At 39.6% G+C, this 13,774-nt stretch overlaps 2 protein-coding genes across 16 annotated transcripts in view; one reads left to right on the plus strand and one right to left on the minus strand.

Annotated features, from left to right (window-relative positions):
- The window catches only part of LOC311592453 (zinc finger protein 120-like), a 202,172-nt gene that overhangs the window by 112,868 nt on the left and 75,530 nt on the right, over positions 1-13,774 (plus strand). The gene's annotated exons all lie outside the window — the stretch shown is intronic.
- LOC311592456 (mas-related G-protein coupled receptor member X2-like) overlaps positions 1-13,774 on the minus strand; it is a 103,023-nt gene that overhangs the window by 44,225 nt on the left and 45,024 nt on the right. For 4 of the 15 annotated variants that reach the window (XM_084772883.1, XM_084772886.1, XM_084772891.1 and 1 more), the window contains one exon: positions 1,268-1,436. The exons of 10 other annotated variants lie outside the window; for them this stretch is intronic. Coding sequence is in view for 3 of the 5 variants with exons in the window: in XM_084772886.1 (XP_084629012.1) it covers positions 1,268-1,273 (6 nt within the window). In the remaining 2 variants the exon portion in view is untranslated. The remainder of the gene's footprint in view (positions 1-1,267; positions 1,437-13,774) is intronic. One more of the 15 variants, XM_084772887.1, reaches the window with a different exon arrangement.

The following is a 13,774-nucleotide window of genomic DNA, read 5'->3' on the forward strand; positions in this document are numbered from 1 at the left end:
GGATCATAAAGTCACTGTGAACAGTGTTTGCATATGTAGCTGTAGGAAATAATGCACCTCATTTAATCATGCTAGCTGGAAGTGAAAAACAGCCCGGGCTTTCACAGAGGGAGGGAGAGGCAGAAGTGGAGACTGGAGGAAGGCAGGAGATAATAATGAAACCCAGGACATCACATGGACGTTGGGCTCTTATCAAATGTGGAGACTTTTCCTATCACAGGACAGCACATGGGCATCTGTGGGGCCCAGAGACAGAAGATAATATAACCTCTTCTGTAAAACTGTGCTCAGTCTGAAGACTAGAAATTTATCTTAGGGTCAAGTAATGATCTTCTGTTTCCAGGCAGCTCAGAGCTGCTTTGGAAGCAAGTTCCTTCTAACTGAAACAATTGTTCCTAGGGAGAAGGAAGGAGGACCCTACAGCTCTCTGACCAGCTGAGGCTGCCTGGAGAAGACTCTTGCAATTAACATGTCCTACTGCCTTCAGGTCCTGCAGAGAGCTCCAAAACTGCAGATTTCATTATTTGTCATCCATGCTGGGGTGGGTTTTTAAGATATGGCTTTCCCTCAATAATCCAGACTCCTGTAAGTAACCACTCATCCACACTCCACTAGTCATCCCTTACTCATTGTCTTGTAAGACACCCCAATAAACTAATTGGTTCAACAAGTTGAACATTAGTAGAACTGTTACTTTGTTCTTCATGGCTTATGGTGGTGGTGGGATGGCTGGTTTTTGGTGGCATCAAATGGTCCTTGGATTTCTTGCTTGTGTTCTTAATGCTGACCTCTTCCAATTGCAATGTCTCTGGTGTTAGCTGGTTTGGTGGTGGTCTCTGATTGTCAGAGAGTTTGATGGTATATACAGACAGTGTGACTTAGGCCCTACTCCTGCTGAAATCACTGTCTCTGTTGGCACCCTAATTGTGAGCCTGGTGAGCAGGGGAGCAGGCAGAAAGTTATCTGAGCAGAGAGCTTCTCCAATGGGTCTGCTTTCCTCTTTGGGTCCCTGGGTTAGAAATTGAGCTCCAGCTAGGTTTACTGTGGCCAGATCCTGGAGTGCACCTGTGCCTGCAGAGACTGGGGAACTTTCTGTGAATTGGCCTGGGGACATGAGGTCAGGTCCTCTTGTTTTCTAGGCTGTTGGGTCTTCTATGGTCCAGCAGCCCAGATGCTGGAGTTCCAACATCTCCCAGCGCTTTGTGTGTCCCAGAGGCCAGAAATTGCCCTCCCGCCTGGCATGCTGTGGCTAGTCCTTGGAACTCACCTGCATCTGTCAGTACCCAGGAACTTTCTGTGGGGTTAGCTGGGTGGCTTGAGGCCAGACCCACCATACTCTGCACAGTTTGCACTCTTCTCACTTGGGGACCAACAGCACTGGTGTTTTGTAGTTCTTAGCTCAGTCCTTAGGCTGCTGTATATTCACTGCTGCACTGCTGGTCAAACAAAATGTGCATTCAGTTCTTCCATCTTAGATTCTCTTAAGACTTTGAGTTTTCAAAGCCCAGAGCAGACTCAGTCTCCTTCTCTATCCCTGCTCTTAACTTTTGGATAAAGACCTAAGCGCTCATATACTGCTTCAGAACTATGCCTTCTGACAAGCCTTGCCCCAAGCCATTATGGTCATGGATTCACCCTCAGAAAATGTAAGCAAGGCCCCAATTCCATGCTTTCATTTATAAAGTTCCTTTGTCATAGCGTCTCTTGACAGCAATATAACAGTTACTAAGACTGAAGCTCCAAGGTCTTTCTGTTATGAGGAAGATTCACTTGTGCCGCATGACCAATGGCTGCTCTCAGTTCTGGTATGGGGGTGGCTATCAAGTGGGAAATTTGGAAATAATGAATGACAAACATGAAGGGAATATCAAAGACCAGTAGGAAAAGAACCAGACCTATAGGCTAACATAACCCAATCTTCATTTCAGATTTGAAACTATAGAACACAAAATCTGTTGAGAACATTTAGCAATTTTCTGATGTTCATTGCTATGTCACAAGTGTCAGTCTCTATAGGGATATAAGGAGTAGGTGACAATTTTCACTAAATGAATCAATGAACATAAAGCCAATAATATCTGAAAATTCAAAGTAAATGTTCAGTAAATATTTAGCAGGTTTAGCTCCACAAAACACATATAAAATTTAAAAAGCTCATTGCTGGTGACTCTGTCAGTACAGCTGTGAATCCTTAATATAAAGGATATAGATTAAAGCCTAGAAAACCAATTCTCCAGGGCAGGGAGTTTGAACATTCAAAAAGAGGAAGTATTGAAAATGTACCTGAATAGAGCCTGTAGAACAAACTGTAGTGACAATTTTTTGGGAGAAATGATACATAAAGAATGCTCATGTACAAGGCTGTGGTAGCATGTGTCTTTTTTACTAGCAAAACAAAATCTATAAAAAATAAGTTTCTATGCAAGCATCTTAAATTTGGTGTGATAGTTTGGATGACAATGGCACCGATAAGCTCATAGAGAGTGGCACTATTCCAATGTGTGGCCTTGTTGGAGGAAGTATGTTGCTCACTGGGAGTGGGTTGTGAAGTTTTAGGTGCTCAAACCAGGCCCATTGTCACTGTCTCTTCTTGCTATCTACTGATCAAAATGTAGAACACTCAGCTGCCTCTCCAGCTCCATGTCTGCCTATGTGCAACCATGCTTCCCACCATGATGATAGTGGACTAAACTTCTGAACTATAAGGCAGCCTTAATTAAATGTTTTTCTTTATAAACATTGCCATGATCATGGTGTCTAGTCCCATCAATAGAAACCATAAATAAGACCCTAACAGCAAATAACTGCCAAGCAAGCTGCACATCTATTTTGGTAAGAAACCACTTTCCTTGTCCCATAGCATTAGGACTACCCAGGCTACCAAACTAGTTTCCCTTCTTGGTTCTTTCTGTTGGTACTCATAGGCCCTTGGTAAGAGACACCTTCCCCTAACATTTATTCCTTGGGGATTTACCAAAAGTGTGTGGTTCACCACCATACCAGGGACTCACATGATAAGAAACGTACATACATACATACATACATACACACACACACATGATATAATCAAGAACCAAACTTCAAATGCCCATAATCCATCACAAAATCATAATCATGAAATATGAAATATGAAAAAGAGACAATATGTCTCTCCTAACTAGCATGAGTCCCATAGTTTGTAACCTAGCTGAGTACAATTTAAGTGAAACCTCAGACACAGTATTCAAAAGTAGAATAACAAATTGTTAGGTCAGAATGTATCCAGAGATGACTCACCTTGTATTATAAAAGTATTTCTCGATGTTAGATGGAAGCCAGCATTCCACAGGAACTTGTGATAATGGTTACCAGCTATGAAAAATAATAATTTCCTTGGCTGTTGGCCTAAGAGACATGGCTACCTGTGGTACTCTTCAGTATATCAAAACCTATAATCCCTCCATGATCACTCACCATCAAAGTGCCTGTTACACATTTCAGTGCTCATGCTATCAGCCTGTCCTTTCCTTCCCTGCACACATACATCTGGCACCAAACACTTGGAGGGACACAAATAGACCTTTTCTCAAGATGCCCAGCCTCTCCTATCAGAACCAAGTGGTTGATTTGCCTATTAAGGGATAGAGCATTTGTTTCTGCTGGCTTCTGCCAATCAACAAATTCCAAATTCTAGATTCTACTCATTGGCTGCTCCCCTTCCACCAGCTCTCAGCACTTGTCTCTCCTTACCTACTATATCTGTCCAGTTTTGGAAACTGCTGGGTAGCATAACATGGAAAGACATCTGTATCCTTGGCTATCTGTAGACTTCTGTGTGTTTCTCTACTGTGATTAAGAGAATCTCTGTGCTAAAGAATTTACTTCTTTTCCTCTATTAGATTCCTTCTTGGGTGGAGTTCAAGTTTACAAGCCATTTCTCCAAGTCTCTCCTATCTCCTCTTCACTCTGCTTCTGAGAGATGTCTTATTTCTTGCTTGCTTTATCTCTCAGCACACACCTGGAGCTCACTCAGTCTCTAACTCTGGGATCTTCCGTGGTGATCCTGATGGTTTTGCTGAAGACAGAGGTTGCCAGTTTTCAGGTCCCACACAGGATTAAGTCTTCTGGCTGTCAGAGAGGACAGCATCAGCCTTTGGATATCAGATCCAGAAGATCTGACTATTAACTTATATGTCATAATTATCTTTTAACAGTTTAAAAGATTAGTATTTTTTACTTTTATGCTGTTAAGTTTATGATTTAAAATTGGAATTGAACATTTAATTGATGATCATTTAGCATCCAAATAAAATTTTAAACAATAAAACAGAGTCCATAGAGAGGCAGGGACCCCATTTTCCTGAGCTTTTTATGGTGTTCCTTTACAGAATATCAGCTTCTTGTATGTCTCAGTCTGTCTAAGTATCTAAAGATAAACAAAATTAGCAAAGATAAAGGTACTAGATATACATCATTGGGTGAGTTTTTGCTAGTTTGAATAGACATTACTGACTTATAGTCCATACTTATCAAACCTAAGTTGTTTTATATAGAAGAATGTTGCTGAGTACAGTTAGAACAGATATAAGTAGTTAGAGCTGCACCTCTAAGTCAGTTTTTGTTAGCCTGAATTGACTTTTACAACTTTGGAAATTTATAAACCTTAATCATCAATCATATGTTAGTCAGTCTCATTTTCCATAAACAGAAATTGAATCCAAGTTGTAGTATTCTGTATCAGATATGTTTTTCTAAACAAGAGTTGAATCCGAGTTACATGTGAACATTCAATAGCAGATTGCTGTACTTGTACATATTTTTAAATCATCAGCCATTTTTAAAAAAGTTTTAAGTTAACTTTTTGCTGTAGATTATGTAGAACATTTGAAAGTCACATCCAGTGAACTTTAAAATCCTGAGATAAAGAGAATTTACACAATGGCCTTACAGATGCTGAGATAAAGTAATTGCACTTTGTAATTTTTAAATATGGCAAAGAAAACAAGTAAAGAGACATGAGATAAGCATCAGTAACAACTATTAGGAATAGTTACTTTTTAATGTTTTAAAGCACATAGTGTCTTTTAGGCTGTTATGTTATGATTCTTCCTGTCACAGAGTCAGGTGGCCTCTTTGATCTCGTATAGATAATTTGGAGGAAACTTAAAAAATCACTTGAGTCTGGAGAGGGAGCAGCATAACACAACACCAGAGCCAGCCTTTTTACACAACAGAACAGCATAAAGCAAAATTTCAATATTATACATACCCTAAAGACATTAGAATCTCTGTAAGACTGAATGTTGTGGTCAGAGGGAGAGACTGGATGGAGCAAAGAGTGGAGAAATATTAGAGATAAGACAAGAAAAGAGAGCAAAGAGGGCTTTCAGTTACAAGATTTTGAAAATGTACATAAGAGAAAAGTTAGAGATAAGAAGGCTTAGGGATCATTTGCTTGTCCAGTGGCAGAAGTTATTATAGTATGTGAGATATGGGGAATTGAGGATGTTATTGAACTGTACTAAGTCCATTGTGTTTGAAGTAAGGCAGCAAGGATTTAATGAAATTTCTGAGTTCTAGGAGGAGAGAATTTAACTAAGTTGGGTGAAGAGAAAACAAATTCAGTTATGAATGAGAAGGGCCAGTGTTTAAAGACAACGTATATTGTAGGAGTTAGCTGAGAGCCAGGTAGGGAGGGAGCAATGAGGAGAGAAAGGATGAGATGGAAGAGACTTCAAGAGAGACAGAGAAACATCTGTTGGTGAGATGGAAACATGTCAGAGAGAAAAAAGATGTAAGAGAGAAGGGTAAATACCCCATGTGAATCAAGTGGTGTGTAGTGTATGTGTGTGTGTGTGTGTGTGTGTGTGTATGTGTGTGTGTGTGTGTGTGAGAGAGAGAGAGAGAGAGAGAGAGAGAGAGAGAGAGAGAGAGAGAGAGAGAGAGAGAGAGAGAGAAATAGGCAGAGGGAGAGAGAGAAACAGAGACAGAAACAGAGAGAGTCAGAGAGAGACAAAGAGAGTGAGTGGGCAGCTTCTAAGTGGCACTTACCAGAGTAGACAAGGAGACATGTGTGGTTAGAACATGTGGAGGAGAAGCAGCTGAAGATACTAAGTTAAATATGATAGGGGCAGAAACAAATGATTCATATCTTTGAGGAGTCAAATCAAGAGCTAAGTTTGGATAGAAGGCTTGGGCCCCTTGAAAAAGCATCTATTTGTATCCCTTCTGGGTATTTGATACCAGATGTATGTGAAGGTGGTACAGTAAAGAAACTCCATTATTGGGGGAAGATTTTGGTTATGAATAAGGGAGAAAAATATCCAGAGGTCTCTTAAAGAGTCCAGAGAAGAGATAAAAAAGCAGACTGGACATGGCCAGGACTAGGGAAGTAGAAGAGTGGAAAAGAATAGTAGAGAGAGTGAGATAAAAGGTCTTCACTTACCAGGAAAGTGGGATAGAGGTGAGGACATCCTATTGGACCTCTAGATGAGAGAAGTATGGGAGAGTGGGGAAATAGAAGGGTCCAGAGGGTCCTAGAAACCTACAAGAAAAACACTATTATGGGTGGATCTGGGCCCAGAGATTTCTGCTCAATCTATGGAACCAACCAAGGACAATACGTGCACTCATCATCAAATCCTTACCCAGATCTAGCCAAGGAACAAGACATTCTCCACAGTTGAGTGGAGAGTGGGGACTGACTTTCACACGAACTCTGGTGCCCCATATTTGCCATGTCCCCTTGTTGGGGAGGTCCGATGGCACTCAGAGGAAGGATAGCAGACTACCAAGAAGAGACTTGATACCCTAGCATCATATTCAATGGAAGGAGGTCCCCTTCATTCACAGTCATAGGGAAGGGGAATGGGGTGAAAGTGGGAGGGAGGAAGGAATGGGAGGATGCAAGGGATGGGATAACAATTGAGATGTAATGTGAATGATTTTATTTTTCAAGAAAAAAAGAAGTAAAACATAGAGCAAAATGAGAGAAGGAATAGTGAGAATAGCAAGAGATGACCAGAATAGTGAGAATAGGAAGTGATAATGAGACAGAGAGCAAGAGAGACAGAGTTGGGTAGATCAATGATATGAATTATAAAGATGATAAGTAGCTTGTGGGAAGGGCCTGAATGCTAGCTTGGACTTTGAAATATGTAACAGGGGTTGGCATGAGGTCAGCATGGGCTTTAATATACCACAGGTATATATCAATTGGAGAGCCATATATCCCTTCTACCAGGTAAGAAAAACCTGTTTTGCAAATTTCAAAGGAATGATGGATTTTATCTAACACACCAAATAATCATTGTATAGTTCAGTCTAATGTAATTTCTGAAATATATGTGCAGCTGAAGACCTAACAGAAACATGTCCAGGAGATCAAGGAATGCAAAGAGGATTTGAATGAACACTAAATGAACATAAAGAGGACAGGAATAAAACCTGATTAAAGTGAAAAGAACACAAATGGCCAGCTGTATGTATAGCTGAAGATTAGAGTCTAGAACATAAAGAACTTAAAGAGTGAAACATCCAGAAAAGAAGCAGTACAGTCAGTGAGTGGACTATGGAAATCTCCAAAGAAGAGATATGACTATCTGTCAGCACTTTGAACAGTGTTCAATATAATTAACAATAAAAAACTGCAAATTAAAACCACTTTGGGATTGCATCTGATCCCAGACAGAATGCAACTATCAAGAAAACAAATGACAGACCACACACTGTGTCTGGCAGGATCGAGTCTAGGGACAGGGCTGGGAACTACAGACCACAAGACCTGGAAAGCCCTACGTGAGAGAGGACGGTGCAGAGCACAGGTGGGTCTGGCATGTAACCATCCAATTGGTCCATGGAGAACAGGTGCCCAGTCCTCAGAGTCTGGATGCATATCCACCTGCAAGCTGCATCTGTGCTCTATATCTTGGACTCTGTATCTGGGACTGAACTGTGGGAGGTGAAGTGCCAGCATCTGGGTCTGCAGGCCCAGGGGAGAACCTAGGAGAATGGGTGGATCTGACCCTCAGACCACCCTACCAGGCCACAGAAAGCCCCAGGGTCTGGTGTCTGCCAACAGAGTCTCCAAAGCCCAGCCAAACATGGACTATTGGGTGGTACCTGCACTCTCTCTCTGACTGAACTGTGGCTACAGAGCACCAGTATTAGGGTCTGCTGGCCTGGGGGCATAAAGTGTGTATCTGGGATAGATCTGACTTTTGATCACCCCATCAGTCCAGGGCCCAGGTGGGGAACCCAGGTAGTTGTGGACACATTCTGCAAAGCCCAGCCAAACACTGCAGCCTAGGGAGTAGTACCTGTACTTTCTGGCAGACTAAACCAAAGCCCCAGAGCATGCACACCTGAAGCACAGCCAACTGCCACAAGCCAGCACTCAGTACCTGCACTCTCTGGTGGACTGAAACAAGGCCTTAGGGCCTGAGTGGGCAAGGCCACATGCACCCAAGCACAGACAACCACCACAAGATAGTGCTTGGTATCGCACTCTCAGGCAGATGGAACCAAGGCCTCAGTGACCTTGGGAATGGTCTCCAAAACCCAGCCAAATGCAGGATAACTGGTTGTATCTACACTCTCTCAGACTGAACCTTGGCCTGCAGAGCATGAGCATCAGTCTATGCTGGCACAATGGGGAGCCCCAGGTATAAAGCAATGTATCACGGAGCCAAACCCATGTCACCTGCCTGATTCAGAGAAGGGGACCCTGATCCCCATAGATGAAAGCTCTTGACCTATACACACTCACCAATGAACTCTCAATGGCCAGTGAAGGACACCAGAAACTGCCACCCAATATTCAGAAACACCAAGATGACTAAAGGCCAGCATAGAAACACAAACATCAAAAGCCAAAATAATATGGCATCTACAGAACCCAATTATTCCAAAGAAATCAACACTGGAAAATCAAACACAACTGAAGCACAAGAAAATGACCTCATCCTTCATAATGAAGATGATAATGGAGGAAATGAATAAAATCTGTAAAAATACAGGAAGATGGAGCCAAAGTGGATTGAGAACCTTAGAGAGGCCAGGACAGAAGCCTATAGAGAGGAAATTAAGAAATCACTGGGAGAAATTCAGTAAAATACAAACAATGAGGTGAAGGAAATCAATAAAATGGCTCAAGATCTGAAGATGAAAATAGAAACAATAATAAAAACACAAACAGAAGAAAGCTGGGAATGAGAGAACTTAGGAACCGCAGAGGTAAGCATTGATAACAGAATTCAAAAGATGGAGTAATGAATCTCATTTGTAGAAGATACAATAGAAGAATTTGATGCAACCATTAAATAAAATATTAAATCTGAAAAATTCTGGACAGAAAACATCCAAGAAATCAAGGACACCATGAAAAGATGAAACCTAAGCATAATTTGAATTGAAGAAAGAGAAGACTCCAAGACTCCTGGCTCCAAGGACCAGAAAATATTTTCAACAAAATCATAGAAGAAAATCTCATCAATTTAAAGAAAGTGATGCATATAAACATACAAGAGGCCTACACAACACACAATAGAATAGATCAGCAAAGAAAACCCTCCCACAACATAATACTTAAAACACAAAAGGTACAGAACAAAGAAAAAATATTAAAAGTGACAAGGGAAAAAGGCCAAGTAATGTACAATGGCAAGCCTATCAGAACCATACCGGACTTCTCAGCAGAGACCATAAAAGTGAGTAGGACCTGGTCAGAGGTCTTGCAAAATCTAAGAGACCACAGATGCCAGTATAGACTACTTTACCAAGTGAAAATTTTAATAACCAGAGATGGAGAAAACAAGATATTTCATGACAAAAACAAATTCAAACAACACTTACCCCAAATTCGGCCCTATAGAAGTTACTAGAAGGAAAACTCCATCCCAAAGTGGCTTACTACAACCAAGATAACACAGGAAATAGATAACTTCACCATAGCAAAACATAACCAGACAAACACACAAACACTCTATCACAACCAAGATCAAAATCAAGGGACTTAACTGTCACTGGTAATTAATATTTCTCAACATCAGTGGTCACAACTCTCTAATTAAAAAGACACAGACTAACAGAATATATGAATAAACAAGACCCAACATTTCTCTGCATTCAAGAAACACATCTCAACCACAGTGATAGACATTACCTCAGGGTAAAAGGCTCGAAAAATGTATTCCAAGCAAACAGACACAAGAAGGAAGCTGGTGTAGCCATTCTAATAACTAATAAAATAGGCTTTCAACCAAAATTAATCAAAAGACATGAGGAAGGACACTTCAAACTCATCAAAGGAAAAGTCAACCAAGATGACATCACTATTCTAAACATTTGCACCCCTAATACAAGGACACCCACATTTGTAAATGAAACATTATAAAGCTTAAACCACAATTTGATCTGTACACATTAACGATGGAAGACTTCTACCCCCCCCCCCATTTTCACCAAAGGATAGGTCAGTGAAAAAGAAGATAAACTGAGAAATAGTGACCCTAATTGATGTTATAAATCAAATGGACTGAACGGATATCTACAAAATTTTGTACCCCAAAACAAAAGATTATACCTTCTTCTTAGAACCTCATGGAGCCTTCTCCAAAATTGACCATATAATAGGCCACAAAACAAGCCTCAACACATATAAGAAGATTTAAATAACACCTTGTATCCTATCAGAACCATGGATTAAGCTGGACTTCAACAACAGAAATAACAAAAAGCCCCCCCACCCTACATGGAAACTGAACAACTATCCATTGAATGACAACTGAGTGAGGGAAGAAATAAAGAAATAAATTAGGGACTTCCTGAAATTCAGTGGTAATGATGGTACAACATACCCCAATTATTGGAAAGCAGTACCAAGAGGAATATTCAAAGCACTAAGTGTGTACATAAAGAGATTGGAAATATCTTATATAGGCAACTTAACAACACATCAGGAAGCACTAGACAAAAAAGAAGCAGAAACACACAAGAGGAGTAGATGGCTGGAAATCATCAAACTCAGGGCTGAAATCAATAAATTAGAAGTCAAGTAATAAACAAAACCAAGAGCTAGTTCTTTGAGAAAATCAACAAGATAGACAAACCATTAGCCAAACTAACTAAAAAGCAGAGAGACAATATGCAAATCCACAAAATCAGGAATGAAAGGGAGATATCACAACACACAATGAAGAAATACAAAGAATCATTCGGTCTCATTTCAAAAGCCTATACACCATAATATTTGAAAATCTAAAAGAAATTGACAATTATATTGATGGACTCCTCTTGCAAAAGTTAAATCAAGATCAGATAAACAAATTAAATCATCCTATTTATCCTACAGAAATAGAAGCAGTCATCAAATGTCTCCCAACAAAAGAGTCCAGGGCCAGATGTTTTCAGTGCAGAATTCTACCAGACCTTCAAAGAAGAGCTCATATGGATACTTTTCAAACTACTCCACAAAATATAAATGGAAGTAACATTACCAAACTCATTCTATGTGGTCACAGTCACCTTGATACCTAAACTTCACAAAGACCCAACAAATAAAGAGAATTTCAGAACAATTTCTTTGATGAACATTGATGCAAAAATACTCCATAAAATACTCGCAAACTGAATCCAAGAACACATCAAAGATATCATTCATAATGATCAAGTAGGCTTCATTTCAGGTATCCTGGTATGGTTCAATATATGGAAATCCATTAGTGTAATCTACCTTATGAACAAACTGAAATAAACAAAAACTTCATGATCATGTCCTCAGATGCTAAGAAAGCATTTAACAAAATCCAACACTCTTTCATGTTTAAAGTCTTGGAGAGATCAAGTATACAAGCACACACCTAAACATAATAAAGGCTATATCCAGCAAGCCAATAGCCAACATCACATCAAATGGAGAGAAATTCAAGGAAAGTCCATTAAAACAAGGACTAGACAAGGCTGCCCAGTCTTTCAATAGCTCTTCAATATTGTACTTGAAGTTCTAGCTAGAGCAGTAGGACAACAAAGGAGATCAAGGGGATCCACACTGGAAAGGAGGAAGTCAATTTATTCCTGTTAATAGATAATATGATCATGTACATAAGTGACCCCAAAACTCCAGAGAATTCCTACAGCTGATAAACACTTTAAGCAAAGTGGCTGGATACAAAATCAACTCCCAAAAGTCAATAGCCCTACTCTATACAAATTACAATTGTGCTGAGAATGGAATTAGAGAAACCACACTATTCACAACAGCCACAAATAATATAAAGTATCTAGGTGTAACTCTAACCAAGCAAGTGAAAGAATTGTATGAAAAAACCTTCAAGTCTCTGAAGAAGGAAATTGAAGATGATATCAGAAGATGGAAAGATCTCACATGTTCATGGATTAAGAGAATTAACGTAGTAAAAATGACCATCTTACCAAAAGCAATTTACAAATCAATGCAATCCATACCAAAATACCTACACAATTTTTAAAGACTTTGAAATACCAATTCTCAACTTCATATGAAAAAAAAAAACCAGAATAGCTAAAACAAGCCTGTGCAATAAAATATCCTCCAGAGGAATATCCATCCCTGATCTCAAATTGTACTATAGAAAAACAGTTATTAAAACAGCATGGTACTGGGAAAGCAATAAGCTGGTTGATCAATGGAATAAAATTAAAGACCCAGAAATAAATCCATACATCTATGGGTACTTGATTTTTGACAAAGAAGCCAAATCTATACAATGGAAAAAGGATAGAATCTTAAACAAATGGTGTGGTGTAACTGGATGTCTACATGTAGAAAAATACAAGTAGATCCATATTAATCACCATACACAAAACTCAGGTCCAAGTGGATTAAAGACATCAACATAAAACCAGATACACTAAATATGTTAGAAGTAAAAATGAGGAAGAACCTTGAACTCATTGGAGACAACTTCCTGAACAGAACACCAACAGCACAGGCACTAAGGCCAACAATTAATAAATGAGACCTCATGAAACTGAAAAGCTTCTGTAAGGGAAAGGACACTGTTAACAGAACAAAGCAATATCCTTCAGAACTGGAAAAGATCTTCACCAACCCAACATTTGACAGAGGGCTAATATCCAAAAATATATAAAGAACTCAAGAAATTAACCACCACCAAACCAAATAACCCAACTAAGAAATGGGGTTCAGAGCTAAACAGAGAATTCTCAGCAGAGAAATATCGAATTGCTGAGAAACACTTAAAGAAATTCTCAACATCTTTAGTCATCAGGGAAATGCAAATCAAAATGACTCTGAGATTTCATCTTACACCCATTAGAATGTAGAAGATCAAAAACTCAAGTTACAGCACATGCTGGTGAGGATATGGAAAAAGGGGAACACTCTTTCATTGCTGGTGGGAGTACAAAATTGTACAACCATTTTGGAAATCAATCGAGTGCTTTCTCAGAAAATTCGGAAAAGGGCTTCCTCAAAACAGAGCTATTCAAGTCCTTGGTATATACCTGAAAGATGTTCCACCACATAACAAGAACATTTGCTCAACTATGTTCATAGCAGCCTTATTTATAATAACCTGAATCTGGAAACAACTCAGAGGTCCCTCTGTCTAAGAATGGATAAAGAAACTGTGGTACATTTACTACACTATGGAATACAACTCAGCTATTAAAAACAAGGAAATCTTGAAATTTGTAGGCAAATGGATGGAACTAGGAATGATCATCCTGACTTAGTTAACCCAGACCCAGAAAGACACACAGGGTGTATACTCACTTATAATTGGATACTAGCCCA

Source organism: Acomys minous (assembly GCF_964271855.1).
Source record: "Acomys minous genome assembly, chromosome: 2".
NCBI lineage: Eukaryota > Metazoa > Chordata > Mammalia > Rodentia > Muridae > Acomys > Acomys minous.